At 43.7% G+C, this 26,406-nt stretch overlaps 2 protein-coding genes across 6 annotated transcripts in view; both read left to right on the forward strand.

Moving 5' to 3' along the window:
- Positions 1 to 6,126, forward strand: part of LACTB2 (lactamase beta 2) — a 33,274-nt gene extending 27,148 nt beyond the window's left edge. For 2 of the 3 annotated variants that reach the window (XM_073330870.1, XM_073330872.1), the window contains exon 8: positions 4,226 to 6,126. In XM_073330870.1, coding sequence (XP_073186971.1) covers positions 4,226 to 4,244 — 19 coding nt within the window. In that variant the 3' untranslated portion in view covers positions 4,245 to 6,126. Of the gene's footprint in view, positions 1 to 1,390; positions 2,464 to 4,225 lie in introns of all 3 variants that reach the window. The other variant, XR_012157168.1, reaches the window with a different exon arrangement.
- A 1,915-nt stretch (positions 6,127 to 8,041) lies between these two features.
- TRAM1 (translocation associated membrane protein 1) overlaps positions 8,042 to 26,406 on the forward strand; it is a 30,088-nt gene continuing 11,723 nt past the window's right edge. Inside the window, exons 1-6 of one of the 3 annotated variants that reach the window (XM_073330877.1) lie at positions 8,042 to 8,247; positions 12,198 to 12,261; positions 13,688 to 13,809; positions 14,008 to 14,124; positions 14,850 to 14,908; positions 15,402 to 15,486. In XM_073330877.1, the coding sequence (XP_073186978.1) occupies positions 8,125 to 8,247; positions 12,198 to 12,261; positions 13,688 to 13,809; positions 14,008 to 14,124; positions 14,850 to 14,908; positions 15,402 to 15,486 (570 nt within the window). In that variant the 5' untranslated portion in view covers positions 8,042 to 8,124. Of the gene's footprint in view, positions 8,248 to 8,999; positions 9,019 to 10,394; positions 10,439 to 12,197; positions 12,262 to 13,687; positions 13,810 to 14,007; positions 14,125 to 14,849; positions 14,909 to 15,401; positions 15,487 to 26,406 lie in introns of those variants that run through there. The other 2 variants (XM_073330878.1, XM_073330880.1) reach the window with 2 other exon arrangements.

Below are 26,406 nucleotides of genomic sequence, written 5' to 3' on the forward strand. Positions count from 1 at the left end.
CAAAATCTCTTTATCATATGCCCTGCACACCTTCCTACGCTTGCTAAATTCTAGCAAACTAAGCCCTGCCCCAAGTTTACAGCTCAAGCCCCTTCCTTTTCTTCACCATCCACTGACAGCTAATTCCATCCTAGCCATGTCCCTCTACAATCACACATGGCTCCAACTGTTCCTAAATTGTACCTCCCTTTTCCCTTCCCTATGGTCTGGGGGGGGTGGGGGGGCGGAACTGTAGCAGAAGAGAACTATCCAGAGCCTCCAGCCACTAGGAGCAACTGAAAAGCAGACAAAGGTGGGGCTTTTGGACATTCAGTGAACTTTTTACTTTTGCCTGGACTTTCTCTGCCCTTTATTGATCAGCTGTTTTTTCCAACCTTCTGTCTCCTTCAGTCTTTTAATCTCAGCTTTTCTCCATGCCTGCCCTTCTTACTTTCTTCTCCTATACTCCTGTCCCCCTCAATATCCCTTCTATCTTTGCTTTTCTTTGCATTTAGCTGATCCCCTCTTAGTGCCCTCCTCCAGTGCTGTGATTCCCTGAATTGAACTCCTTTCCTTGTAGTCCATTTTAAGTATGGTTTTGCTCCTTTTAATTGTTTACTACTTAAACGTTATTCTTATTACTCTTATACTCTTCCACTTCATCATTTACCTTTGTTATCATTGTGCAGATGCATATCACTGTGCTATTTAATTTATATTTTAATACTTATTGAAAATATTTATAAGTAAATAGTTGCTAGTAATCTTAGCAATGACATCTGTGTTTCTCATATACCACTTGCTATGTTTTTACTGTGATTTTTAATTTGGAATTTTTAATTCTAACTTTTTATTTTTATGGCACAAGTTTATTGTGGTGGATCGGTTGGATTCTGAAGTCTATGTGACTTCCAGTTTGACTGATTTCCTGGCCTAGTGTCAAAACTTTGTTTTCATTTGATCCACCAGTGGTGATTGCCTTTTGCAACTGTTATTTTGCCTCTCAATCCAGCCCTTAGTGCTTTTTCTCATGTCACTTTTTGTGTGTAGAACTTGATTCTCAAGTATTCAATAAGAGCAGTACACTGTCTCATAGTAAATCCTTCTCAAAGGCAAAAATCTACTGTAATTTTTGCTGAACATAAGAACAGCTACAGTGGGTCAGAACAATGGTCCATCTAGCCCCGTGTCCTGTCTTCTGACAGTGGCCAATGCCAGGTGCATCAGAGGGAATGAACAGAACAGACAATCATTGAGTAATCTATCCCCTGTTGTCCACTCCCAGCATTTGGCAGTCAGAGGTTTAGGGACACCCAGAACATTGGGTTGCATCCCTGATCATCTTGGCTAATAGCCATTGATGGACCTATTCTGAGGAACTTATCTAATTCTCTTTTTAACCCAATTATAGTTTTGGCCTTCACAACGTTATGAATACACGTCTACTACTCCAACATAGCTTGACAACCACAAGAATTCAAAAATCATGAGTTATACATCCTCAAGTCATGACACCTTTTCAAAAATAAATATTGGGTTCTTTTTATGTGCTTCTTTCTTCCTGAGCCTTTAGGGTATAGTAGGCTTAATTCCACAAAAGCAGGAGCCTAAACACCTGAAAGAATCTTGGCCTAGACTTATACTTTTCCTGTTACCTCTCCCCCACATTTCATATACCTGAGGCCATATCTACACTACTAACTTAGGTTAACTCAAGTTACATCAGCATAGAGTCACCACAGTTAGTATGTCACTTGTGTGCATGCCTACTTGATTCCTTTTCTGCTGTGAGTGTACTTACCAGAAGTGCTTGTATCCATTCACAGTGTGGTGCACCATGGATAGGTATCCCACTGTGCAACTCCTCACCGTCCACTGCACTGTATTTTGGGAAGTTTTGGCAACGCATGCTGCAGCCCAAATGGGTCATACTGGAGTGACTGTGATCATGGGATCAACTTTCCATAATGCAATGTTCACCATCCCCTAATTTTATACATATTGCATATGTAAAATTATAATTTTGCCCCTTTTTTCCTAACTCCCACAAACCCCCGTGGCCCTCCTCATTTTCAGCCATCTCTGACAGAAGCATGGAGCCTGCACAGCTCTGCGTTATTGTCATGAACATGTGCACCCTGGGCTTGCAAATCTTGCAGTATTTGCAGAACTGCAAGAAAAGAAGGGAGTTGATTCCATGCAGAACAAATTGCTGTGGGACATAGCAACACCAATTCAAACTTGTTGGTGGCATCCTAGAGCAGCTACAGGTGGTGGAGTGCCAGTTCTGGCCCCGAGAAACAAGCTCCAACTGATGGGATCGCATCATAATGCAGGTTTGGGATTATGAGCAGTGGGTGCTGCAGAACTTTTGGATGTGTGCCCCGAACTTACCCAAATGAGGGCTGAACTGACCATAGAGATTGCACTGTGGAAACTTGCAACACCAGATTGCTACCAGTCAGTCAGAGGTGTCTCAACCAGGTTTGCCAACTTTCTACTCTCATAAAACTGAACACCCTTACCCTGCCCCTCATCTGAGCCCCCCCTCCATTCCCCCTCTCTCTGTTGCTTGCTCTCCACACCCTCAATTGCTCATTTTCACCAGGCTAGGGCAGAGGGTTGGGGTGCGGGCTCTGGCTGTGGGTGCGGGCTCTGGTGTGGTGCCCGGGATGAGAGATTTGGGGCACAGGAGGAGGCTCCAGGCTGGGGCTGAGGAGTTCAGAGAGTGGAAGGGGGCTCTGGCTGAGGGTGCGGTCTCTAGTCTGGGGATGAGGGATTTGGGGTGCAGGAGGATGCTCTGGGCTGGAATCGAAGGGTTCAGTGAGCAGAAGGGGGTTGGGGCTGGGTCAGAGGGTTGGGGCGCAGGGGGGGTGAGGGCTCTGGCTGGGGGGTGAAGGCTCTCATGTGGGTCTGGGGATGAGGGATTTGGGGTGCAGGAGGGTGCTCCAGGCTAGAATCAAAGGATTCAGTGAGTGGGAGGGGGATCAGGGCTGGGTCAGGGGGTTGGGACACGGGGGGGGGGGGGTGAGGGCTCTGGCTGGGGGTGTAGGCTCTCATGTGGGGATGAGGGATTCAGGGTGCAGGAGGGGGGTCTAGGCTGGGGATGAGGGGTTCAGAGTGCAGGAGGGGGCTCAGTGCAGGAGGGTGGGGTGTGAGGGCTCTGGCTGGGGGTGCAGACTCTGGTGTGGAGCCGAGGATGAGGGATTTGGAATGTAGAAGGGTGGTCCGGGGTGGGACCGAGGGGTTCAGAGGGTAGGAGGGGGATCAGGGCTGGGGTTGGGGCATGGGAGAGGGTCAGGGGTGCAGCGCTTACCTCAAGCAGCTCCCAGAAGCAGCAGCATGTCCCCTCTCCAACTCCTACACGGAGGCATGACCAGGTGGCTCTACACGCTGCCCCATCTGTAGGCACCGCCCCCACAGCTCCCATTGGCAGCGGTTCCCGGCCAATGGGAGCTGTGGAAATGGCGTTTGGGGCAGGGGAAGTGTGCAGAGCTCCCTGGCTGCCCCTATATGTAGAAGTTGGAGAAAGGACATGCCACTGTTTCTGGGAGCCACGCGGAGCCACGGTCGGTAGGGAGCCTGCCTTAGCCCCACTGCGCCACCGACCAGACTTTTAATGGCCTGATCAGCAGTGCTGACCAGAGCTGCCAGAGTCCCTTTTCGACCAGGCGTTCCAGTTGAAAACCGGACATCTGGCAACCCTATTCTCAACTAAATACAAAGTGGGATAGATTTCTTTATTATAAGTATTTAACACACATTGTAAAAGACCATTCCCTGTTCTGTGGCCTGTTAGCACCTCTCCAGTCATAGGACAACAAAGCAACCGTAGTGGGTTACAGACTGTTGTCTCTTACAACTTTCTTAAGTTATCATAGCAATTTTTATGAGTTGATGATTGTGATAGCCCCAAACACGTGAGGACACATTCTTATAGGCTGCAAGAAAGATGTTTTCAACTCACATAACTCTGTGATATTGTGTGTCTACACATGCGCAGAGCTATCAGTACCGCAGAAACAACCAGAAATAGGATGTGGTAGTTATTAGACATGCTTTTTTTTTTCTTTTTTTTTTTTGGTTTTGCATAGACAGTTTTTGTTGTGGGCAATCTATCTGGCAGGTCATTCCCTGTTTTTATTCACTTAATAGCTGAGTCAATCAGGTTTCATGGGGTTGGAAATGTTATAAATAGATCATCTTAACACAGCCATATCACATTAGTGGCTCTTCTTCCCTGCAGGAGCAACCATGTGTCTTGAAAGAGGATGAAAGAGCTGCCAGAGTCATCCCAGAGAATATCATCCTGGATAACCATCCGGATCTGGGCCTGCTATGAGCAGGCAAAGGTCCTGCCTACAGCCATCATGAGAGCCCACTCTAGAAGAGCCCAGCCTTCATCAGCAGCATTCCTCATGCAGATACCAATCCAGGACATCTGCAGGACTGTGACATAGTTGTCAATTCATGCCTCACTATGCCATACCCAACAGGCCCATAACGATCCCAGTTTCAGTAGAGCAGTGTTGCAATCAGCACATCTGTGAAATTTGAGCCCACGTCTGGGGATACTGCTTCTGAGTCACCTAGCATGGAATCGACGTGAGCAAGCACTCTAAGATAAAACAGTTACTAACCTTTTGTAACTGTTGTTCTTCAAGATGTGTTGTTCATGTCCATTCCAGGACCCACCCTCCTACTCCTCTGTCGGAGTCACCAGCAAGAAAGAACTGAGAGGGTATGAGGCCGAGGGTGCCCCTTATACCAGCACATAGTGCAGGGCTCCAAGGGGTGCGCTGGCCGGCCCTATGGATACCTCTAAGGGAAAAAAAATCTCTGGCAACTGTGCTCGTGGTGCACGCATACATGGAATGGATGCGAGCAACAGATCTTGAAGAACAAGAGTTATGAAAGGTTAGTAGCCATTTTCTTTGCTGTGCAGTTCAGTGGGGCCACGACTTCAACACCAATATGTGCACTGGTTAGTCAGTTTTTAAAGTAAGTAGGAAAGAGCACATGGGGTCTTAAAAAGAAAAGGGTGGTAATCCATCTTACATAACTTATTTGTAACAGTAAGGATCCCTTCCATGTATGTATTTATGAACTACATTACATTCTTTGTGTGCCACAATGATTAATACATTAAAAACTTGCTTAAATGTCAACAGGTACAAGCCATCTCATCAGTAGTTTCCATTAGTGTTCTGTCAGGCAGAGCAAGGCTAATGAAACTGAAGAAATGTTATGTTTCAGTGCCCATGCTTTCATGCCCAACATGGGTAAAGCACATTTTCATAAAGGTAGATAAGCACAGACTTAAGAAACAGCAAATACAATGCTAAATTGGGGAATGAGTGATGGTAACAATGTAACTGAAATTGAGAAATACAGTATAATTTACAATGCATGGTTTGCTTCATTGGCAAGTATAACTGCATTCTTAATTCTTTTTTCAATGAACACGGAGTGGAATTATGCAAAGTGATATATTTTTGCTTCCTTTCAACGCACCAACTCATCGGGTTATTGTGGTAAGATGTTTTCCATGGTTATACTTTGGGATTCTATGCACTAAATGTAGTACTACATAACAGGTTTCAAATACAGCTGTATAGCAGTGTTATAATTTTTATTATGGGTTTTCGATACAGTTTAATACATACAAATGAAAATGGAACTTCAGTGTAAGTCTTGAAATTCTGAGGATTGAAGTTTAAAAAATAAAATGCTAGTGTGAAGTGTTATGTTGGTGATGTAAAATTAAAGAATATAGTCTGTAGTGTTTTAATCAAGGAATTCACAATATGATTTTATCTTGTGTGTTAGTGAAATAATAAATGAGAATATCTGCACGCAATGTTTTGAAAAATCATAATAAAATTGTTGAAATTATATTACCAATAACATATGCATATGTATTTACACTTAGAGATAACATTAATGGAAACAAAAGAATTGTTAATAATTAATCCCTTGTGAGATGAGGCAACATAAGAAAGAGCCTCCCTGAGGAACTGGAGGTGATTTTTTAGATACTTATTTTCATAGTTTACATGTAGTGTTAGTGTGAAACTATTTTCAGTAAATGTAACATAACTGAGGATAATATCTTCCTGATATTAAAAAAGAAAAATGGAAACAGCACATACCTGTACTCACTGTGCTTAATAATGGACATTGAGTGAACTTGTGTGATTTGAGCATGGTTAACTGCTTCACTGAATGTGGGCACAAAACACTAGCATCTAGCATGAGTGAGAAGATATTATTAGCAACCCAGGCCATAGCAAATCAATATATAACATAAGTCTCTGATATGATCATATGAAACTAAGTGTGTATATATATGAGCATTAAAACACTGCAACCGTTCAGTAAATAGGGGGTGCAGGCTCTGAGGTGGGGCCAGGGATGAGAGGTTTGGGGTGCAGCAGGGGGCTCTGGGTTTGGGGGGGACTCAGGGCTGGGTTGGTGCTTGGGGTTGGGGCACAAGCTTACCTTGAGTGGCTTCTGGTCAGCAGCAAGCAGGGCTAAGGCAGGCTCCCTGCCTGTCCTGGCTCCACGCTGCATCCCAGAAGCAGCCAGCAGGTCCGGCTCCTCGGCAGGGGGTCAGGAGGTTCCATGTGCTGCTCTAGCCCGCAGGCACCGCCCCCCTAGCTCCCACTGGCCATGGTTCCTGGCCAATGGGAGTGCGGAGCCAGTGCTCGGGGGTGGGGGCAGCGCACGGAACTCCGTGGCCACCCCCCTCTGCCTAGGAGCTGGCCGCTTCCAGGGCGCAGTGCAGAGCCAGGACAGGCAGGGAGTAGCCTGCCTTAGCCCCACAGCACCGCCGACTGGACTTGTAACGGCCCGGTCAGCAGTGCTGATCGGAGCCACCAGAGTCTCTTTTCGACTGGGCATTCCAGTCAAAAACCAGATGCCTGCCAAGCTCCGGGGCTGGGGGCGCTAGCCTGGGGCCGGGGCCGGTGGCTGTGGTGGAGGTTGGGAGGGGCCTCAGGTGGAAGGGGTGGGGCGGGGGGCTAGCTTCCCCCAGTCGGTGGTTCATGTGCTGCCCATTATTTTAATGTACATTTCAGTAAAGAATGAAGTGTTAACACTCTAAATATGTTCAGATGCTTGTTTTTGAAAAAAAACATTGAAAGGTAGAGTAAGCTCTTCTTGATTATTGTAACAAGGTATATAAACAAGTTTTTAAACTTTTAAAATACCTCTCTTTATTTGTGTCCACATTGACAATAAGAAAAGGAGGACTTGTGGCACTTTAGAGACTAACCAATTTATTTGAGCATAAGCTTTCGTGAGCTACAGCTCACTTCATCGGATGCATACTGTGGAAAGTACAGAAGATCTTTTTATACACACAAATGGGTGTTTACCACTATATGGTTTGTGTGTATATAAAAAGATCTTCTACACTTGCCACAGTATGCATCCGATGAAGTGAGCTATAGCTCAGGAAAGCTTATGCTCAGATAAATTGGTTAGTCTCTAAGGTGCCACAAGTACTCCTTTTCTTTTTGCGAATACGGACTAACACGGCTGGTACTCTGAAACAACACGTTGACAATGGAGATTTCAAAACAGTAGCAAATTGTAAAGAGCAAAAACTGTCCATCATGGTTTGCGACCTCTCACCTTTGTCATCTTCTGGGCCAGGGCCAGCTAGCTTGTGACAGACGCTTGGTGCCCTGTCAGAATTTGCTACCCGGGGACTCATGAGAAAGAGCGAGGTAGCAAACAGTGACACCGCACCTGATGCCTCAATAAATGCTGCAGGTAGCAAAACGTGCCCCCTACTTAGCCCTTTTTAACGCTAGCCTGGCCCTGACGCGGGGCATTGTGATTGGTCAGTTTGAACGTCAGCTCAGCGGCCCATGCAACAACAGGGAGCCAACGGCCGCCCTTACCCTTCCCGAGCGCCCCGCTCGCCAGACAAGGAGGAGTCAGGCCAGGCGTCGCCGCCGCCCGCCAGCAGGTGGCGCTGCGGCTTCCCAGCGGCCGGCCAAGGGGTCCCTCTCTGGCCGCAGGCGGAGCTAGGACGAGCCACTTCCCTCCCGTGCGGAGCGCTAGAGGAGCTGGGCGGGGCGCCCCCTCCTCCGCCCCTTCCTGGCCGCGGAGGCTCCCAGCTCCTTGCCCGCCACCATGGCGATCCGCAAGAAGAGCAGCAAGAACCCGCCCGTGCTGAGCCACGAGTTCATCGTGCAGAACCACGCGGACATCGTCTCCTGCGTGGCCATGGTCTTCCTGCTGGGGCTCATGTTCGAGGTGAGCCGCCCTGGGAGCCCGCGGCTGCCCGCACGCCCCGGGCAGGCTGAGCGGGCTGCGCACGGCCCGGGGCGGGGGAGGTGCCCGCCCCGAGTGCCCTGACCTGCGGAGAGGGGCCTTGCGTGCCCCGGAGCTGGGGGGTGCGTGGCCCGGAGCTGGGGGGTGCAGGGAGCGCTACTCTCAGGGTGGATGTGTGTGTAGCTGATACGCTGAGCTGGCCCAGCCGGGCGGGGTTTGGGCTGCTCGGGCTCCTCCTCCCTCTGTGCCCCGGGGGACGGAGGGGGTCGTGATACCGAGCTCACCTCACCACCACCACACCCCCCCCCATACCTGGGGGCTCCTGGCGCCGTGTGTATCCCCTGCTCGGCGCTCTGCCTGCCCCGCTCGCCGGCGGGGCTCACCCGAGCGGGCTGCTGCGGGAGCTGCCGCTGCCGGCCGACACGTTGCAGGAGGGGCGTGTTGGGGAGGGAGCTGTTGGAGCTGGGCCGTGCTCCGTTTCCTGGGACAGCGCCCGCAAGTCTCTTTCTCTCCCCCCCCCCCGCCCCCCGGCCCTCTTGTGCGGGCCCCGGGTTAGGTTCTAGGGGCGGTGTAACGATTGCTGCTGCTGCTGCTGCTGCTTCCCCTTTGTGCAGCAGCAACCGCAGCGCCCTGCGGTTCCGGCAGCCCTCGGCGAGGTTACGTGGCAGTCGGAGCGGGGCGGGGGACGGAGCGCCTGGCTCGTAGTTTTGAGGGAGGCGGAGCGGCGGCTGGGGCCCAGCGAGGCTGCCGTGTGTAAGCAGCGGGGATGTGGGGGGCGTAAGGCCTTGCCGGGGAGCGCGTTTCCTGCCCTCTGTGCGGTGGCTGGAGCCGGGCAGCAAGGGAAGCCCCAGGGGGTGGGGCGGCGGCGGCTGTGCCCCCAGCGAGCTCCCGGGAAAGGGGAGCGAGCAGTGACGTGTCCCGGCTGCCCCTTCCCCTGGGTGACCGCGGTTGCCGCCCTGTCCTGAGCAGCTGCTCACTCGCTGCGTGATTCACACCCCCCGCCGCAAACACGTGTGGGAGGAAACAGCAGCACTAGGCGGGGAGCCGCACAAACAGTTTTCAGAGTAGCAGCCGTGTTAGTCTGTATTCGCAAAAAGAAAAGGAGGACTTGTGGCACCTTAGAGACACTCAGAGGTGCGCTTTGCATCTCCAGGCAGCAGCCGAAGGTGGAGACAGCTGCTGGTGGGCAGGTGCATTCCATTTTCCTGCCCTTGCAGTTCAGTGGCTTAGGTGTCTTGCTTGGGTAGTAATTATTGGGAAGATGGATGACCTTGCCATGCAAAATCAGTTTGGGTTAGTGAAGATTTAGCATCCCACTCCTGAGTATCCACTAAGCTTTAAAGGTGCATCTGTCTGCTTTCAGGCTCATAACTGAGTTCTTATGACAACTGGCCAGAAAAGTGGCAATATGCTGCTGCCTGGGACAACAAAAAACTAGGTATTTTTTAGCTGCTTCTGAGACAATGGTTAAAAGTCAGAGTACACTTACTGACTAACCCATCTGATCAAATTGAAAATTAAAACTAGTCTAGTTTTCTATATTTTCTGTTAAGTCACTGAAGTGAAAAAGAAATGGCAAATTTGTCTATTGGATCTCCTATTTTACAAAATGTCTCTCTTCCTCTCTTCAGTTGCTTATTGAGATAATGCACAAAAACTGGTAATATACATACTCCCTTCAGAATAGCACTCACTTAGCACCAAGATAAGAGTCTCAATTTGATGAGCTAGTAGTCCGTCAGTGTTACCATGATTCTTAAGAGCATAATCAGTCCCTTATTCATTTGGTGAGCAGCCTGAAGATTTATAAGCATTTTTTTATATGACTAGTTTTTGATATCCGTTTTTTCCAACTTTAAGTAATAGTATCCGAAGGCAGCAGATTATCAACATAGGTTGGAGAGTAGGGGTTTAAAAGAAATACATAACTCTCCTATGCTATGCTAAGACTTGCCTCTGAAAGCCAGATATGTCTATCTTCCCAGATAGTTTTGGTTGTGAAGACCGTCTATACACTGTTTTTGTGGGGAGAGGAAGAAGGATGGATTTGAATTTTTTCCTTTTTATGTACACCTGTATGATTCACTGTTTTCAAAAACAAAGTGCTAATATCTTATTGTTTGTTGTAGTAACTGATCTTGCTGATGCTGAAAAGATTTTTGTGTACTGGAGTGTAAGTTTTTAATTTATGTTCAGTCTTTCCCACTACATGCTATTCTGTACCTACGAAGACCTTCTTTAGTAGTTGCTTTTACTATGAAACTTTTAAGGCTCTGCCGATCTTTATTCTTTGTGTTAGTTCGGTATCAACAGAAGTGGTGCACCGTGGATTGTACTTCATGTCAATATGTATTCCGCGACATGAAAGCTGTAAAAACATTGTAGAGCCCTAGAAGCAAAGGACAAAATAAAAAATGGCTAGGTGGCCACTGGAAATTATTTTTTGTACAGGAAATGGGATTTTATGGTCTTTAGATATTTTGACCTTTTGTAAATACTTTTCCAAACATTAGAAGTAGATGTTGCATAGATGATGTAAGCTGGATAGGGGTGATAATGGGTGATGGACAGTACGGCACTAGAGAAGTAGTTGGATTCCTTAAACTCTTCAGTTCCAGATATTCTGAACTTGATTTTTTTTGTTTTTGTTTTTTTAAAAACCTGTTTGGGGGTATTAAGTGGATTTCATGGAAGCTTTTTCAGTCTTTACTATTTTACACTAGGTTTCCTGTTTGAAATAGGAGTAGAAAAGAGAATGTGGTGCTGCTCTTTATTTAAAAAAAAAAAAAAAAAATTCCTAAAGAAAGGTAGCAATTTTATTCTGCATTTGTTCTGACTTTCTGTTATCTTTTTTTTCATATAGTCCAGAATAATCATTGGCATCACTACTCTAGCTGCATGCTGTTCACCTTATTTTAATTTTTTGTGTGCTCTAGTGTTCAAAGATTTCTAAGGGTATGACTTCACTAGCAACTTCAACTAGCCGTGGCAGCGCTTTAACGAAGCTGTGTAGTCGCAGCACCAGTGCTGCGGGAGAGCTCTCCCAGCACTTCAAAAAAAACCACCTCACCCACCGGAGGAGAGCACTGTCTACACTGCCACTTTACAGCGCTGAAACTTGCAGTGCTCAGGGGGGTGTTTTTTCACACCCCTGAGTGAGAAAGTTGCAGTGCTGTAAAATGGCAGTGTAGACATGGCCTAATTCTTTTGAGCCTGGTATGCAATTAATTTTTTTTCTTAAAGGCTCTGTCAGCATCTGCTCTATATTTTGTCTGCCAGCCCACCCCTACCCTCCTGTTTGTGATTTTTTTTAAATTTTATTTTATTTTTTTATTTTTAGCTGGAATGTTAAAATTGAGTTTGAAACAAGGCTATAACCAGAGATTGACTAAAATTATAAGGTCAAAGGTAGTGGTCTAAAAATAGGTGACTTGGCATTACAATACTTCGGTATATTAGAGGGAAGCATAGTGGAAAGGGAATTGCAGCTTGTGTTATTAGTTTAATGTGGTGGAAAGAGGGATTAACTGGAAAATAGGCAGTTTGGAGGAGACTTCTTGGAGAGGATTGTTAAAGTATTCTGGCAATGCTCAGTCCCTGCATTGTGGGAGTTTGCTTTCCTAGATAGGCAGTTCTGCCTGTTGAAAGTCAGATCAGATGACTTTGAGATGAGGTTCCTTTTCTTTATCGTTGCCAAGCACCCTGCCTCCACTGCTTTTCTAGTTCAAGCCATAGATTCATAGATATCTAGGCCAGAAGGGACCATTATGATCATCTAGTCTGACCTCCTGCACAACGCAGGCCACAGAATTTCACCCACCACTCCTAAAAAAGACCTCACACCGCCATGCTGGATATGTGTTTTTTGATTAGTAAACTTTCGTTTATTTTCATTTAGATCTTATAACACTCACTTTGTCTTGTTCTTTCAGATTACAGCAAAAGCCGCTGTCATTTTTGTTACACTTCAGTACAACGTTACCATTCCTGCTACAGGTAGGTGTCTTTTGAGAATTTAAGCGCTAGTACCATGGAGTAGACAGAATGTTCATAAATTGCTGGTATGTTGTACTCTCCCAAATTGAGTGTTCGTTGTAAGATTGACCCAGTACAAGTCTGGATGCAGAACAAAGTAATTCTTACTGATCCACTCTTAATCTTAAACTATGTCACTTGAGATTAGTCTTGTGATATCATTTTTACGACTGTTCTGTTGTGTTCATCATATTAAAAATATTGCCTGATGCAGAGATGCACATGAATCCTCTTAATATCTTTTTTATTAGGATTCTGGACCTGTATGTAGTGCTCTGTGCTAGTTGGAGGACAAATAATTTAAAGTAGTCAAGAAGGAACTGTAAGAAGGGAGTTCTGGAGTTTACCTACATTAGCGACAGGTTTCAGAGTAACAGCCGTGTTAGTCTGTATTCGCAAAAAGAAAAGGAGGACTTGTGGCACCTTAGAGACTAACCAATTTATTTGAGCATGAGCTTTCGCGAGCTACAGCTCACTTCATCGGATGCATACCGTGGAAACTGCAGCAGACTTTATATACACACAGAGATCATGAAACAATACCTCCTCCCACCCCACTGTCCTGCTGCTAATAGCTTATCTAAAGTGATCACCAACTTGGGCCATTTCCAGCACAAATCCAGGTTTTCTCACCCTCCACCCCCCCCCCCCACACAAACTCACTCTCCTGCTGGTAATAGCTCATCCAAAGTGACCAGAGTGGTCAGGATAGTGAGTTTGTGTGTGTGTTTTTTGGAGGGGGGTGAGGGGGTGAGAGAACCTGGATTTGTGCAGGAAATGGCCCACCTTGATTATCATGCACATTGTGTAGAGAGTTGTCACTTTGGATGGGCTATTACCAGCAGGAGAGTGAGTTTGTGTGGGGGGGGGGGGGGTGGAGGGTGAGAAAACCTGGATTTGTGCTGGAAATGGCCCAACTTGATGATCACTTTAGATAAGCTATTACCAGCAGGACAGTGGGGTGGGAGGAGGTATTGTTTCATGATCTCTGTGTGTATATAAAGTCTGCTGCAGTTTCCACGGTATGCATCCGATGAAGTGAGCTGTAGCTCACGAAAGCTCATGCTCAGATAAATTGGTTAGTCTCTAAGGTGCCACAAGTACTCCTTTTCTTTTTACATACATTAGATATGTTTTCCATTGTACATCTCTACAGACACATTAAGTTAATGGGAGGGAGTTGATTATTATAAACTAAGTCTCTAGTGAGTTGTGCAATCATGAATCATTAATTTGGTTTCAATTTGTATCCAGCACAAAATAGGAATATCTTCTTAATTGATTTGTTGTCTTAACAATACTGCTTTGAGAAATAGACAAACATACTGTTAATTGGACTAAACAGGATCTTCATAATGAGTTTTAAAACTTTGTTTTTGTCCTTCAGAAGAACAATCTACAGAAACAATCTCCCTTTATCATTATGGTATCAAGGACTTGGCTACAGTTTTCTTCTACATGCTGGTAGCAATAATCATACATGCCATTATTCAGGAGTATGTGCTTGATGTAAGTACCAAGTATGCATTTCTTCCATTAAGATAAATCTGGTATAAATTATTATTGTAAAATTTAATTAGAATGCATGGCTAGATTGACTTCAATTTTAGATATTTTATGAAAACTACTACATAAGAAACATCTAACCATCCTTCTCTTAAAATGGCTCAATATGTTTATCAATAACATAAATAACTTCTGTTTTAGAAAATTAACAGGAGAATGCACTTTTCCAAAACAAAACACAGCAAGTTCAATGAATCTGGACAGCTTAGTGCATTCTACCTCTTCTCATGTGTCTGGGGCACGAATATTCTTGTCTCTGTGAGTATGTCTTTTATCTTTCATTTATATTGTCAGATATCATACCCTTGCTCATCTAACTTTTGTGCTATGAAAATTACTTAGTGTAGTTTTCAGCCATGTATTTTAATATTAGATCAGAGAAGTCTTTTGCCTACTGTATTTAGATCTGTCACAGTTCAATGCCAGTTAGTGCTTGTGATGGTAGATTTCCTTTCTCCACCCTAATTTTGGGGGTTCTGCCTTTCAAACAATAAATCAATTTTTGAGTATGGGAATGAGTCAGGACTCCTTATCTTTGTTCCAACCCTTCATTGCTGTATGACTGTAAACAAGTGACTATGTTTCTGGTTACTTACCTCTAAAATTTATTTTAAATACTGGTCAAACTCTAAGTGTTAAGGCATTATTACTTTTTGTGAAGAGTTTTGAGATTCTCTTAAAAAGCAAAAAAATCTACTAAATTCCAGTTTCCAGAAACAGAAGTCTCTTCTTGTCTCCAGTAATACTCAGGGCTTGCTGACATGACTAAATTGACTGGTATAATTATATCCTTATACTGGAACTAACTCTATGTATGAACACTCTTATTCTGGAATAAGAGTGCATTTTCTGGTTTTGCTTATACTGCTTCCATAGCACGTGTGCTGTAAATGAGAAATGTGACAGACTTTCATCACTGGCTTCTGTATTTATTGTCTTTGTCCTGTGATTAAAAGGTAGCCAACAGTTTTATGTATTTTCAGGAGAACTATGTATCGGATCCAACGTCTCTATGGAAGGACTATCCACACATTCTGATTCCGTAAGGTTTATTCCTTCTTCAATGTTAGAAGTGTGATAATCCTTATGGCCCAGAGTAGGTATTTTGTTTAGACTAACTAAAGGGTGCAATAATGGAGGTGGTTAAAATCTCTGCTTAGAACTTGATGCCCCACAACTCTAAAATAACTACCAGAAATAGTACTTCTTAAGGGCAATACTGCAGAGAATGAAGTTGCATTTAGCCAGTTCTTGTAATACCTTTTTTGGATCATTGTTATTTTCCAGGTTTCAGAGTAGCAGCTGTGTTAGTCTGTATCCGCAAAAAGAACAGGAGTACTTGAGTCTATAAGGTGCCACAAGTACTCCTGTTCTTTTTGTTATTTTCCAAAAACCTTATTTCTGTGAATAATGTTGAGAAGATGCTGCATTCCTTTTATTGTAAAATCCATGGTTAACCAAGTATGCAGGAAACTGTGAAATGTTTGAGTTTGGACTGCAATTACAGAAGTGATGTATTTTATTTTACCATGCAGGTTTCAAATGAAGTTTTTCTACATCTCACAGTTGGCATACTGGTTTCATGCTTTTCCAGAATTGTACTTCCAGAAAACCAAAAAAGTAAGAGGAAAACATTTTTTATCTTAATGGTGAAAATACTGCTGTGCTTTCACAACTGTGCCAGAAATTAGGGTTTCAGTATAATTTTATATGCTTCTGTATCCACCAATAGTTCACTTATTTTTGTAGACTACGAACATACTTTCGATTCTGTGTATCAAAGAGCTGATTAGATAGCTGCATATTTATTGAAGAATGTGTTAAAGCATTTTTCTTAGTAGTACTTTGAAATACCTATAATTGTTTCAGTATCTCCATTGTGAACGGAGCTGTTGCCTTTCTCAGAAGGAGCTATCATTGTAATACTACTTCCATGCAAGCCCTATTTCGTGCAAATAAGATTGACATTCTATTATACACTTTAAAGAACTGCAAATCAGAAATTCATTTATAAGGAAAATTCTCAATTTTAACCTGTGTTTTAAATAATACTTTTAAATTAGTTTGTTATAAAAATGTTGCATCATAACTTTCAACTCTCAAAGGGTGAAACGGTCAGTCGAATATGACAAAATCTAAGTGGTGGCTTCTGGTTTAATTGTTGTTAAAGACAACTGAATCTTGCCATTTATGGTCCAATCTTGCATCGTTGAAGTCAGGGGTTTTTGCCATTGCCTTTACAGGGGCAGAATCCAGCCCTGGTTCTTTGTAATTACAAGTGATTACACACATTTAAGAACATAAAGTTTAGTAGAATAGATTTACCAGTGGTCCAGCTGATCCAGTATCCTGTCTCTGAGAATGGTGAGTTACCAAATGCTTCAGAAGAAACTGTAAGTGGGGTCTGCATAATATCTGTCAGATTGGTTTATACATTGAAGAATGAGTTTATAATCCTTCAGTTTTTCCTTGCTGAAGTAAGTATGGATGTTCTCATTTTCCTTCTGTCTAATTTTATTTTTTAAATCCTTCTAATTTCTGGGCCTCAATTATATTTGTGTAGTCAAGTATTTTCTCTAAATATTAATACGTTCTATGTAAACAAAATTGACTCTGGTCTTCTGATTTAGTAAAGATAAATGTCAGAGTTCTTTCCTTTTGCTTTTTCAAACTTCTTTTTTTTAATTCGTAGTCTGAGTAAGTTTTCACTAAAATGAAAAAAATTTCATATCTGATGCTTATTGCAGGGTTAGTAGTAATTATTGTCTTATTTACCAACTCCAGAGAATCTTAAATAAATATCTTTGGGGAGTTAGTGTAAAGATTACCCACCTGGCCAGCTCAAGGAAGTTTAAGAAACAGCACATATATTTATTTAGCAAAGGGAGACTGTCCTGAGTTAGACTGTAAAAATCAAGTATCCGTTATAGCTGATCTTGGGGTGGTAATAGGTGTGAGTTCTGTAACATCATTTGAGCACCCCAAAAGCGTGTGTTTTTCCAAAACATTAACTAGTTTCAGAAGTCACTTTCATGGAGAGAAGTATACAAGACATAGTGTTGTCAAAGTTTTTTAACCTGCCCAATCAAATGTACTCCCTTCTTTGAAATTTTAAATCTACCATTGATTTCAATAGGTGCATTATTGAGTCCTGTTAATATTATAATAGTCACCTCCTTTTGAAAATGGGCAGAGGCCAAGTGTTCTTATTTTATTAGTTATATCTAATAAAGTGAAATAACCAAAAGCCTTTGCTTGTCTGTGTTCAGGACTTGGTAGAGCTGGTTGGATTGTGTTATTGGGTGCCTCTGTTCTTTTTTTTTAATGAGGTTTGGAAGTTGATACCTGCCAGATCCCATCTAGCTCAGTGTGTGAAAGAGTGCCAGGATAGATCACAAGGGCTTTGGTCTGCAGTGCCTCCAATATGCTGATTATTCACGCTTCTCCATCTTTTCAACAGATGTGAACACTGCAACTTCCTTCCTTTCTCTGTCTCTGGCAAAGAACTAATTTTTTGTGCTCTTGAGAAAAGAGAAGTGAGAGGTTGATTATTGGTAAGGGGAGTTAGAGGTTATGACTGTTTCATCTACTCTGTGTGTCCATCTCTTACCAGAACAAAAGTTTTTAAAGCAGGAAACTTGCGTCCTCAACTCAAAGTACTAAAAAAAAATTTTCCTGGTCATAGCCGCTGCAGCTAACAAGTAATACCAGAGTATTCCAGGGTCCAAAAGTACACAAGAGATTATGAACTTTCTTGGTAAATTTAGGAGAGCAGTCCCTAAGGTGTATTTATATGCCAACTTGCTAATATGTCTAAACCCTTAAGTTTTCACTTGGCACATAAATAGACCTCAGTAAGTACTTTCCTAAATTTACATTAATACACTTTTCAAAATTATGCTACAGTAATTTGTAAATTTAGAGCACTGCATGTATACTTACCAGTACAATTAGGGCTTGTCTACATAAACATTTAGTTTGCAGCAAGCTGGGGTCTGGATCTGCCCCACACTATTCTGCTGCAGACTGTCTGCGTGCACCCTACTGATGTGTGTTAACAGTTTGTTAATGCACTTTGAGCTAGTTCTCTTTTAAATGGGACTAAATCAGAGTTGCGTCCACGTGGACAGAGAGTCCATGGCAGACGAGCGTGAGGTAGATTGACAACCCAGCTTGTTAGAAACTAAATGTTCAAGTAGACAATTCCTTAAATGAAGCTGGTTAAAGGCCTGACTCTGCTATCCTTAGTCATATTGGATATTTAAATTAGTAGTTCTACTGAACACAGATATGGGCTGCGATAGTCTTTTTCTAGATTTTGTGGTTCCTCCAGCAACAAGAAACCCTCAACTTAAAAAGCAAGGAATTTCAGTCACAATGGTGATTGAGTCTATCATGATGAGCTCACAAACTTGTATGCCTTGATTTCTTTCAGAGTACATTAGACTTTGTGCTTGAGTTTTTGCAGTGTGTTTGACGTAGATGATAGCCAAGTTATCGTGATCACTTTTTTCAGTTTCCTGGACTGACTAGCAACCCAGCAGATACTTCTGAGATCAAATGCTTGAAGTTGGAACTTAAATAACAAAATTTGATTTTTTTTTTTTTAAATTAAGCTTTTTAGGGATAGAGGTGATCTTTGAGAGCTAAATAACAAGCTCAAGGATGTGGTTAATGCAGTCCACAATATCATTGAGTGTCTTGGCCTGTATGCCACTTGAACATCGTATATTTACTGCTGTGGTATCTAAATTCAGATCATCTAGATTTGATTTGAGCTCTACTGTCTTGATCCCCACCATTTCTAAAGCTCTGTCCATTCCCTGCACAATTTCATTAGCTGTCCCAGACTCCGTTTCCTGTGTCAGTAAAGGATACAAATCTGATGCATACAGATAGTAGCTCAGCTACAGACTGTTAATGAATCCATCAGAAAACAAAGTAATCTAGCTTTCTACATGAACTTCTAAGATGATTCCTTAAGAGAATTTGCAGTTGCCTCAAGTCTTTCCTGTAGTGGGCATTAATAAATCTTGACTAAGATTAAGGCTGTTACTATCTTGTAAATTGCAGAATATTTCATTCTAGTGAATAACAACTATTTAATTTTAGTGACTAAGCAGTTTTAAGGTGGTAAACTTGCATTTCTTCAGATTACATTTTAATTTTGTGTAAAGGAGCTTCCTTGTTGTCAAAGTGACTTATCTTCTGGTTCCATGCATTTCACATGGGCAACAAAGTATGTGGGGGATCAGTTCTGATGTTCTTATAATCCATTTACAAGAGGATTGTCCTTATCAGCATCTCATTCTTTCGACAGGATAAACACTTCATCTTTCTGACAAACCCGTGGATGTCTAATTTTCCATAAACTTCGGAAAGTATTTACATCAAGGTTTCTTGGGGCATGGCTGCGCTTGCATATGTAGAGCGCTTTGAGTTAAACCCGCCTTCAGAGAGCGCAGTAGGGAAAACGCTGCAGTCTGTCCACACTAGCAGCTGCAGGCGCACTGGCATGGCCACATTTGTGGAACTTGCAGCGGCATTGGGAGCGGTGCATTATGGGCGGGTATCCCACAGAGCACCTCTTCCCATTCTGGCTCAGTGGCTTATGGGAAGGGGGCGGGAGGTGCAGGGTATTCTGGGACCTGTCCCAATGCCCTGTGATGCATTGGTTCGCATCCCAGCAATCCCTGTGCTTCCGTGCACATTTGGCACCGTCTTTCAAAACTTTTTGTACTGCGCATTCTGTCTTCCCTTTTGGTCTGTGGGAATGGAGCCCGAACTGCGGAGGAGTACACTGACGAGTCTCACCAGCACGTCACGTTTGGCAGTCGAGTTATTCCTTATGATCCAGAGTGACCGTGAGCACTCCAGTGATGATATCGATTTGAGAAATGCATATGACACGAGTTTGCTTGTGGCATTCACGGACATGCTTACCACAGTGGAACGCTGCTTTTGGGCTTAGGAAACAAGCACAGAGTGGTGGGATCATATCATCATGCAAGTCTGGGATGACGAGCAATGGCTGCAGAACTTTCGGATGAGAAAAGCCCCTTTCATGGGACTGTGTGAGGAGCTTCCCTCCACCCTGCAGCACAAGGACACAAGATTGAAAGCTGCTCTGACGGTGGAGAAGCGGGTGGCTGTTTGCAATCTGGAAGCTGGCAACTCCAGGCAGCTACCTATCAGTCGCTAATCAGTTTGAAGTGGGAAAGTCGACCATTGAAATTGTGTTGATACAAGTTTGCAGGGCCATTAATCGCATCCTGCTCAGAAGAACCGTGACTTTGGGTAACATGCATGACATTGTGGATGGCTTTGCACAAATGGATTTCCATAACTGCGGAGGGGTGATAGATGGCGTGCATATTCCAATTCTGGCACCAGCCCACCTAGCCTCAGAGTACGTTAATCAGAAGGGGTATTTCTCTGTGGTTCTCCAGATGCTTGTGGATCAGTGTGGGTGTTTCATTGACATTAACACAGGCTGGCCCAGAAAGGTGCGTGACACACACATCTTTTGGAACACTGGTCTGTTCAGGAAGCTGCAAGCAGAGACTTTTTTTTCCTCAGACCAGAAGATCACCATAGGGGAAGTCAAAATGCCCATTGTGATCTTTGGAGACCCCGCTTACCCGTTAATGCCGTAGCTCATGAAACTCTACACAGGGAGCCTTGACAGCAGTAAGGAGCAGTTCGACAACAGGCTGAGTCAGTGCAGAATGACTGTGGAGTGTGCTTTTGGCCATTTAAAGGGCCGCTTGTGCTCTCTGTATGGGAAGCTGGACCTGGCTAATGACAGCATCCACGCATTATATCCACGTGCTGTACCCTCCATAACATTTGTGAAGGGAAGGGTGAATGATTCACTCAGGCATGGAACTTGGAGGTTCAACACCTGGAGGCTGAATTTGAACAGCCAGAAAGCAGGGCTATTAGAGGGGCCCAGCGCAGGGCTGCAGATTAGGGTTGCCTTGAGGGAGCAATTTGAGGCTGAAAGCCACCAGTAATGTCTGGTGCCCTGCACAGGAGTGAAGTGCAGTTGTTCCAATGTTAGTAGGAATCTGTGTTTGCTACGCTGACTTGCAGTGCCTGTTTCTTTCCTGGGCTAAGGTATCTTTTACTTCATGCAATAATAATGTTTTCAAAGCCAAAAAATTCATTTATTGAAAAGAAACACAACTGCTTGGGAAACAGAAAGGGCAAGGGGGTGGGGTGGGGAACGGTACAATCACAATTTGCGTATGTCCTGTTATTATACTCAACCTTCCTGTCTGGAATGCTGTGCAATGAGTGCTGCACTTAAGGATGACTATACTGCATGATGATGGGGGTTGAGTGCACCTCGCCATTGCTCCATACTGGGGATTGTCTGGCGCATGGAGGCATGGTCACCTGGAAAGATTCGCTGAGAGCACTCCACACCTGGCTGAGCAAATAGGAAGCGGATTTTCAAAATTCCCGGAGAATTTAAAGGGCGGGTCTGAGGGTTGGTCACCTGAGGGCAGGGCAGTAGAGTTCAAAGTGTTGACCAGAGTGGCTAGAACAGGCATTGTGGGACACTTCTGGAGGCATATCAGAGCTCACTAACAGACCAGGGCGTCCACACTGGCACCTCAATGCTCCAGCGGGAGAACACAAAACGTTATTCCATTCACCAAGGTGGAGTACCAGGAGTGCTTTAGCCATGGAGTCAGAGCGCTCTATGTGCCTTCCCAGTGTGGACAGGGCTCCTTTAATGCGCTCTAACTCACAAGTGTAGCCAAGCCCTTACGTTCTTCAGGAAACTCTTACGTGCCATGTCCTTTATGGTTACATGGCACAAGGTGTTCAGTGTTTGCTGATTCAGGCTGCTAACATTTGTTTTTTAAACCCAGAAATTCATCAAGTTAGTTTGTGCTTCCAACAAAGTTTGACTTGTAAAGAATAATTAACAAATCTCTGTGTACTGTTTAGCAGTTTTTTTGTTGCACAATATTTTAAATTTCTAAACCTAGGATTGTCTTGCAAATTAAAATGCCTGGCCCTGGCAATAGCAGCAGAGTTTGCTGTTGCAAAAGGCAGCCACTTTGAGCCAGAGGACCTGAGAGAGCAACTAGGACATTTGTTGTCTATTATGGATCCTTGCTGTGCTTAATTGGGGTGGAATAATAGGAAGGTGTGGTTCACCTGTTGACTGTTTAGGCTTTGCCTGCAATGACAGCCTCGTCTTGGCAGCCTAGGAAATATGTATGTGCCAGAATTGTATTTCTCAGTAGAGTCTGAAGCCACAGGAGGTGTACTCTTGTGACCTGTGTCATGCATGATGTCTCAGCCTCTATCTGCTAGAATGAAAGAAACTACTATATCAGGAGCTCTTCCTTCCTTCACTTCAACCCCGTGCCACTCAGTTTTCGGGCCTGACTTGTGAAAGGTCCTTGCTCTCAAATCTGAATCCTTGTCATCCATTCTGCTTGCAAAAGTGTACTTTCTCTGCTTACTACAAGGTGTGGTTGAGCTCATGTGATCATTGCCAGGAAATCCCTTATCAATTTTATCCTAAGATTTTTTCAAGATAGGTTTGAAAAAGAGTTCTCTGCTCCACTCAGTAGCAGAATTTTCCATTGGGGTCCCATCACCTTGTAACTAGGTTTCGTAAGGTAGAGGCTGCCTTAAACTCCAGTGGTACTGGAACAGTTTTTATAGTGGGGGTGCTGAGAGCCTTTGAACCAAACTGTAAGTGGGATCCACTTCAATCCATGGGGTGCTGCAGCACCCCTAGTTCCAGCACCTATGTTAGACTCTCTAATCTTGTTTCTGTTTTTTTTCCCCTTGGAGCCTAAATTCTGCTTCTAAATGTTGTTTGTTCAGACTCCTTTGAACTTGTGCTTGCCTTTCCAAGCTATCTTCTGTCCAAACTTTGCAACTAGGCTCAGTCTGCTGGCATTTCCTGGATTTCTCCTCTGCTTACCTTTCTTGAACATAACCCTTCAATAAGTCCAGGTCTCTCTTCTTGCTGTTCAGTGATCCTCATAGGCTGGGAGATAAATATCGGAGCCTGCATCTCCTCCCTTGCAGGCGTTTCTGGTCCAAAGAAACTTTGAGGAAAGATCCCTCAGTTGATGCCTGTAGTCCAGCTAGTGGCATCTCTAGAAGGTATGGCTTGAGCCCAAAGTGATTATCCAGCAGATCTTTGAGGAGACTGCAGAGATAAAGGAAGAAGGAGGCACGCCTCGGGGCCCTATTTCACCCCAGGGTGTTCGCTACTTCCCACCACCTACCACAGTTGTAATGAGGTTAAGTGGTGTCTGTATAAAATAAGTAAGAATTACTGATTATTGCTCAAGGAAGGCTTTTCATGATTTTCGACTATAACAGCATAAACAAAACAAGAAAAGGAAAACCAAAGACCAGCACAGAATAAGAATTAATACAAAAGGCAGATTATATTAAAGACAAGCGCTAGTACAAGTAATATTGTGGACCATTTGTGAGTTCCTGAACAGGACTCTACATATGCTGGTCCTGGCAGGTTATAATAAAAGCCCCGAAGACAAGCATAGGTAAAGCTATTATTCACCAGCTCTATATTCCTGGTGTAAAATGCAACATAAAGCTGACGAACAACAGCGCTACATGCATTTGCTAGGACTATGTAAAAGACAAGCAATAACACATGCAAAGCTATTATGCATCAGCCATCTACTATTGATTTTGTACTACAGTATCAATACGATTATGATCAGTTCAGCTTGAGCGACCAGACTTCTTTACTCCATAGACTTACCCTGCATTTGTCCGAAAAATACATTACCCTTCAGTCGGCCATTTTCCACACTGGCCAGGTACAGACAGTCGAGAAGCACACGTCCCTTCAGTTCAGGGGGTGTGGGTCAGGTACGACCAACACACACACACTCTCTCTCCCCCCTCTTCCCCCCGTGCCTTCGTCTTTTTATCTGGTCTGACGGCCGTGTTTTAGAATAGCCCAACCAATCAGGGTGGGCCACATTGTTTATGTGGTTGCCCTAATTGTATAATTGATGCATATTTAATTTTTAGGCCTATTTATTTTTTGTAGCCAATTAGATTTTGAATGTGGGTAATTTTGGATCGATAAGTACATATGAGTCAGCATAAATCGCTATCTGGTCGCCTCGTTTCCTGACCACAAGTCACAAGCGTAAGCTTTATTTTTGCAAGGCTTGCATTTTGCAAATATGGAAGTTTGAGGCCTAACATTTGCAATACTTCTATTTCGTTCAATTTTGACAAGACAGCTGTTCAATTTATTTACAGAGACAGTTTTCACAAGTTACCAGAACAGTGACCATTCTACTGCATTTACTGGATAGAGCTGTACTGGGCCACCACCTGATACTGGGCCCATGCCTTCTTGAGTGGTCTTACGGGAGGGATCTCCATTCACCCTAGTGGGCTCAGGGCTGGTCTTTCCCCTCACCCATCACTTTAATCTAGCCCATTTTGGCTTATCCAAAGTTACTCTTACTGGAATTTCAAGTGAGGTTTTTTTGTGGCGACACCCACTCCGGACATCCCAGTGGGCCATCAAGCTCAGACAAAATGACTTAAGTAGGGGAGTGTATGCTAGCTGTATTTTTTTCCAGTTCTGGAAACTGTTGTCACCCAGGAGGAGGAGAAGGAACTGAGCTGTTACCTTGTGTCTGTATTGGCTATTCTCCATTAGATGGATATTCCACCATATTGGTGGTGATACATCAAAAAACAAATCACCTCTTATCTTGTTAATTTGCTTTTTTAAAAGAATATCTGCTGTATTGTGCCATTGGTGTTACTTCACCATGAGCCATCCTATACCCTGTGTGATATGTTTCTTTCTGATGCAGCTTTTAGTGAGTGAGTTGGCTGTTGTCTCCTTACATATGAAGAAAACAAAACTTAGCTTTAATTCTTATTTTCAGAAGTTATAGATCCTCACCCCTTGCAGAGCCTGAAGTGTATGTCTTCTCTATGCATGTAACTTTCCACCTTTCACTTCAGACAGCAGCTGTCATTTAAAGGAGGAGGAGTATGGTGACACCTAATAAGGAGGCATGGCATGTGGTATTTCCCTGCTGGACAGTGAACAGATCTAGAATTCTAGCTTGCAAAAATTTTGCTTGCCATGTATTAAGAGTATGAGTCTTAAAAATGCCTGTTACAATAATAAAGGTAATTTTCTTATTCTTTTCCATCAGACCATTTTGGGAAGGTCATGCTATAACCATACCTCAGTGGGTCACAACCGAGGATGCCAAATTTAGGACTAACTGCTGAGAAATAGGGCAGATACACCCCAAGACTGGTGGCTAATCCCCCATAGGATATACCAAACCAGCAACCACAGTAAACTTTTTTTTTACCACACTGGCTAACAAGAAGTCATAAAAGCAGTTTCCTTGGGCATTCTGGTTATGTCACCACCAAAAACACTGGATTCAGAGATGAGTGGTTCTTTATAATTAGTCTCATCAAATAATAGGTTCTGCTGATCCCAAAGGACCAGCCACACACCTGGGTCCATATATAATTTAGATATTACCCAAAAATCGCACTGTTGCCAATCCTTTAGTATCTAAAATCTAAAGGCTTATTCATAGAAAGAAAGAAAGGTGAGAGTTAAAATTGGTTAAAATAATCAAATACATACAATAATTGCAAAGTTCTTGGTTCAGGCTTGTAGTGGTGGAATAAACTGCTGACTTAAGTCTCCAGAGTACATGCACAGCTGGATGGGTCATTCAGCCCTTTGTTCAGAGCTTCAGTTTGTGGCAAAGTTCCTCCAGAGGCAGGAAGCAAGATTGAAGACAAAATGGAGGTGTTTCCAGGGCCTTTTATAGTTTTTGCCAGGTGGAGGGCATCACATTGTTCTTACTATGGAAAATTACAGCAACAAGATGGAGTTTGGAGTCACATGGGCAAGTCACATGTTCATGTGCAATTCCCTACAGTCATTGTAGGAAGCCATTAGCTACGCTCCAGACAGCACGTTTACATGTCAGTCCACTTAGTGTAGATGGGCATCTCCCAGGGTCCATTTTCAACCAAGTGTTTCTATATGAGCCACTTAATTTGAATAGTCTCTCCAAGATGTGCTGGCTAGCTACCTTGTGGGTGGTACCCCAGGAGCCAACATATGAAATCCAGGAATAGAGCCAATACTTAAAACTTCAAATACAGAAATGATACATGCATACAGATAGCATAATCATAACCAGCAAATCATCATCTTTTCATAGACACCTCACTTGACAAGCTGTGTACAAGATTTGCTGTAAATATATAACAGTGGTTGCAACAATGATCTATATGGTTATATTTTAATTTGATAACATCACAAATGCTCTAGCTAGATTTTTGTATCTCACTAGGTGTTATGGCATACACACAGATTTGCACATGCTAACTTGATTTGAAATGAGAATACAAGTCTGTTTAATGTAGCTCTTGCTGGATGGATTTTTCACAATTTCCACTGCTATATAATATGTACAAGTGAAAACTGAAATACTTGACTCAATCTGTAGAGGAAGC

The sequence above is a fragment of the Lepidochelys kempii genome, chromosome 2, assembly GCF_965140265.1.
Source record: "Lepidochelys kempii isolate rLepKem1 chromosome 2, rLepKem1.hap2, whole genome shotgun sequence".
NCBI classification, from domain to species: domain Eukaryota; kingdom Metazoa; phylum Chordata; order Testudines; family Cheloniidae; genus Lepidochelys; species Lepidochelys kempii.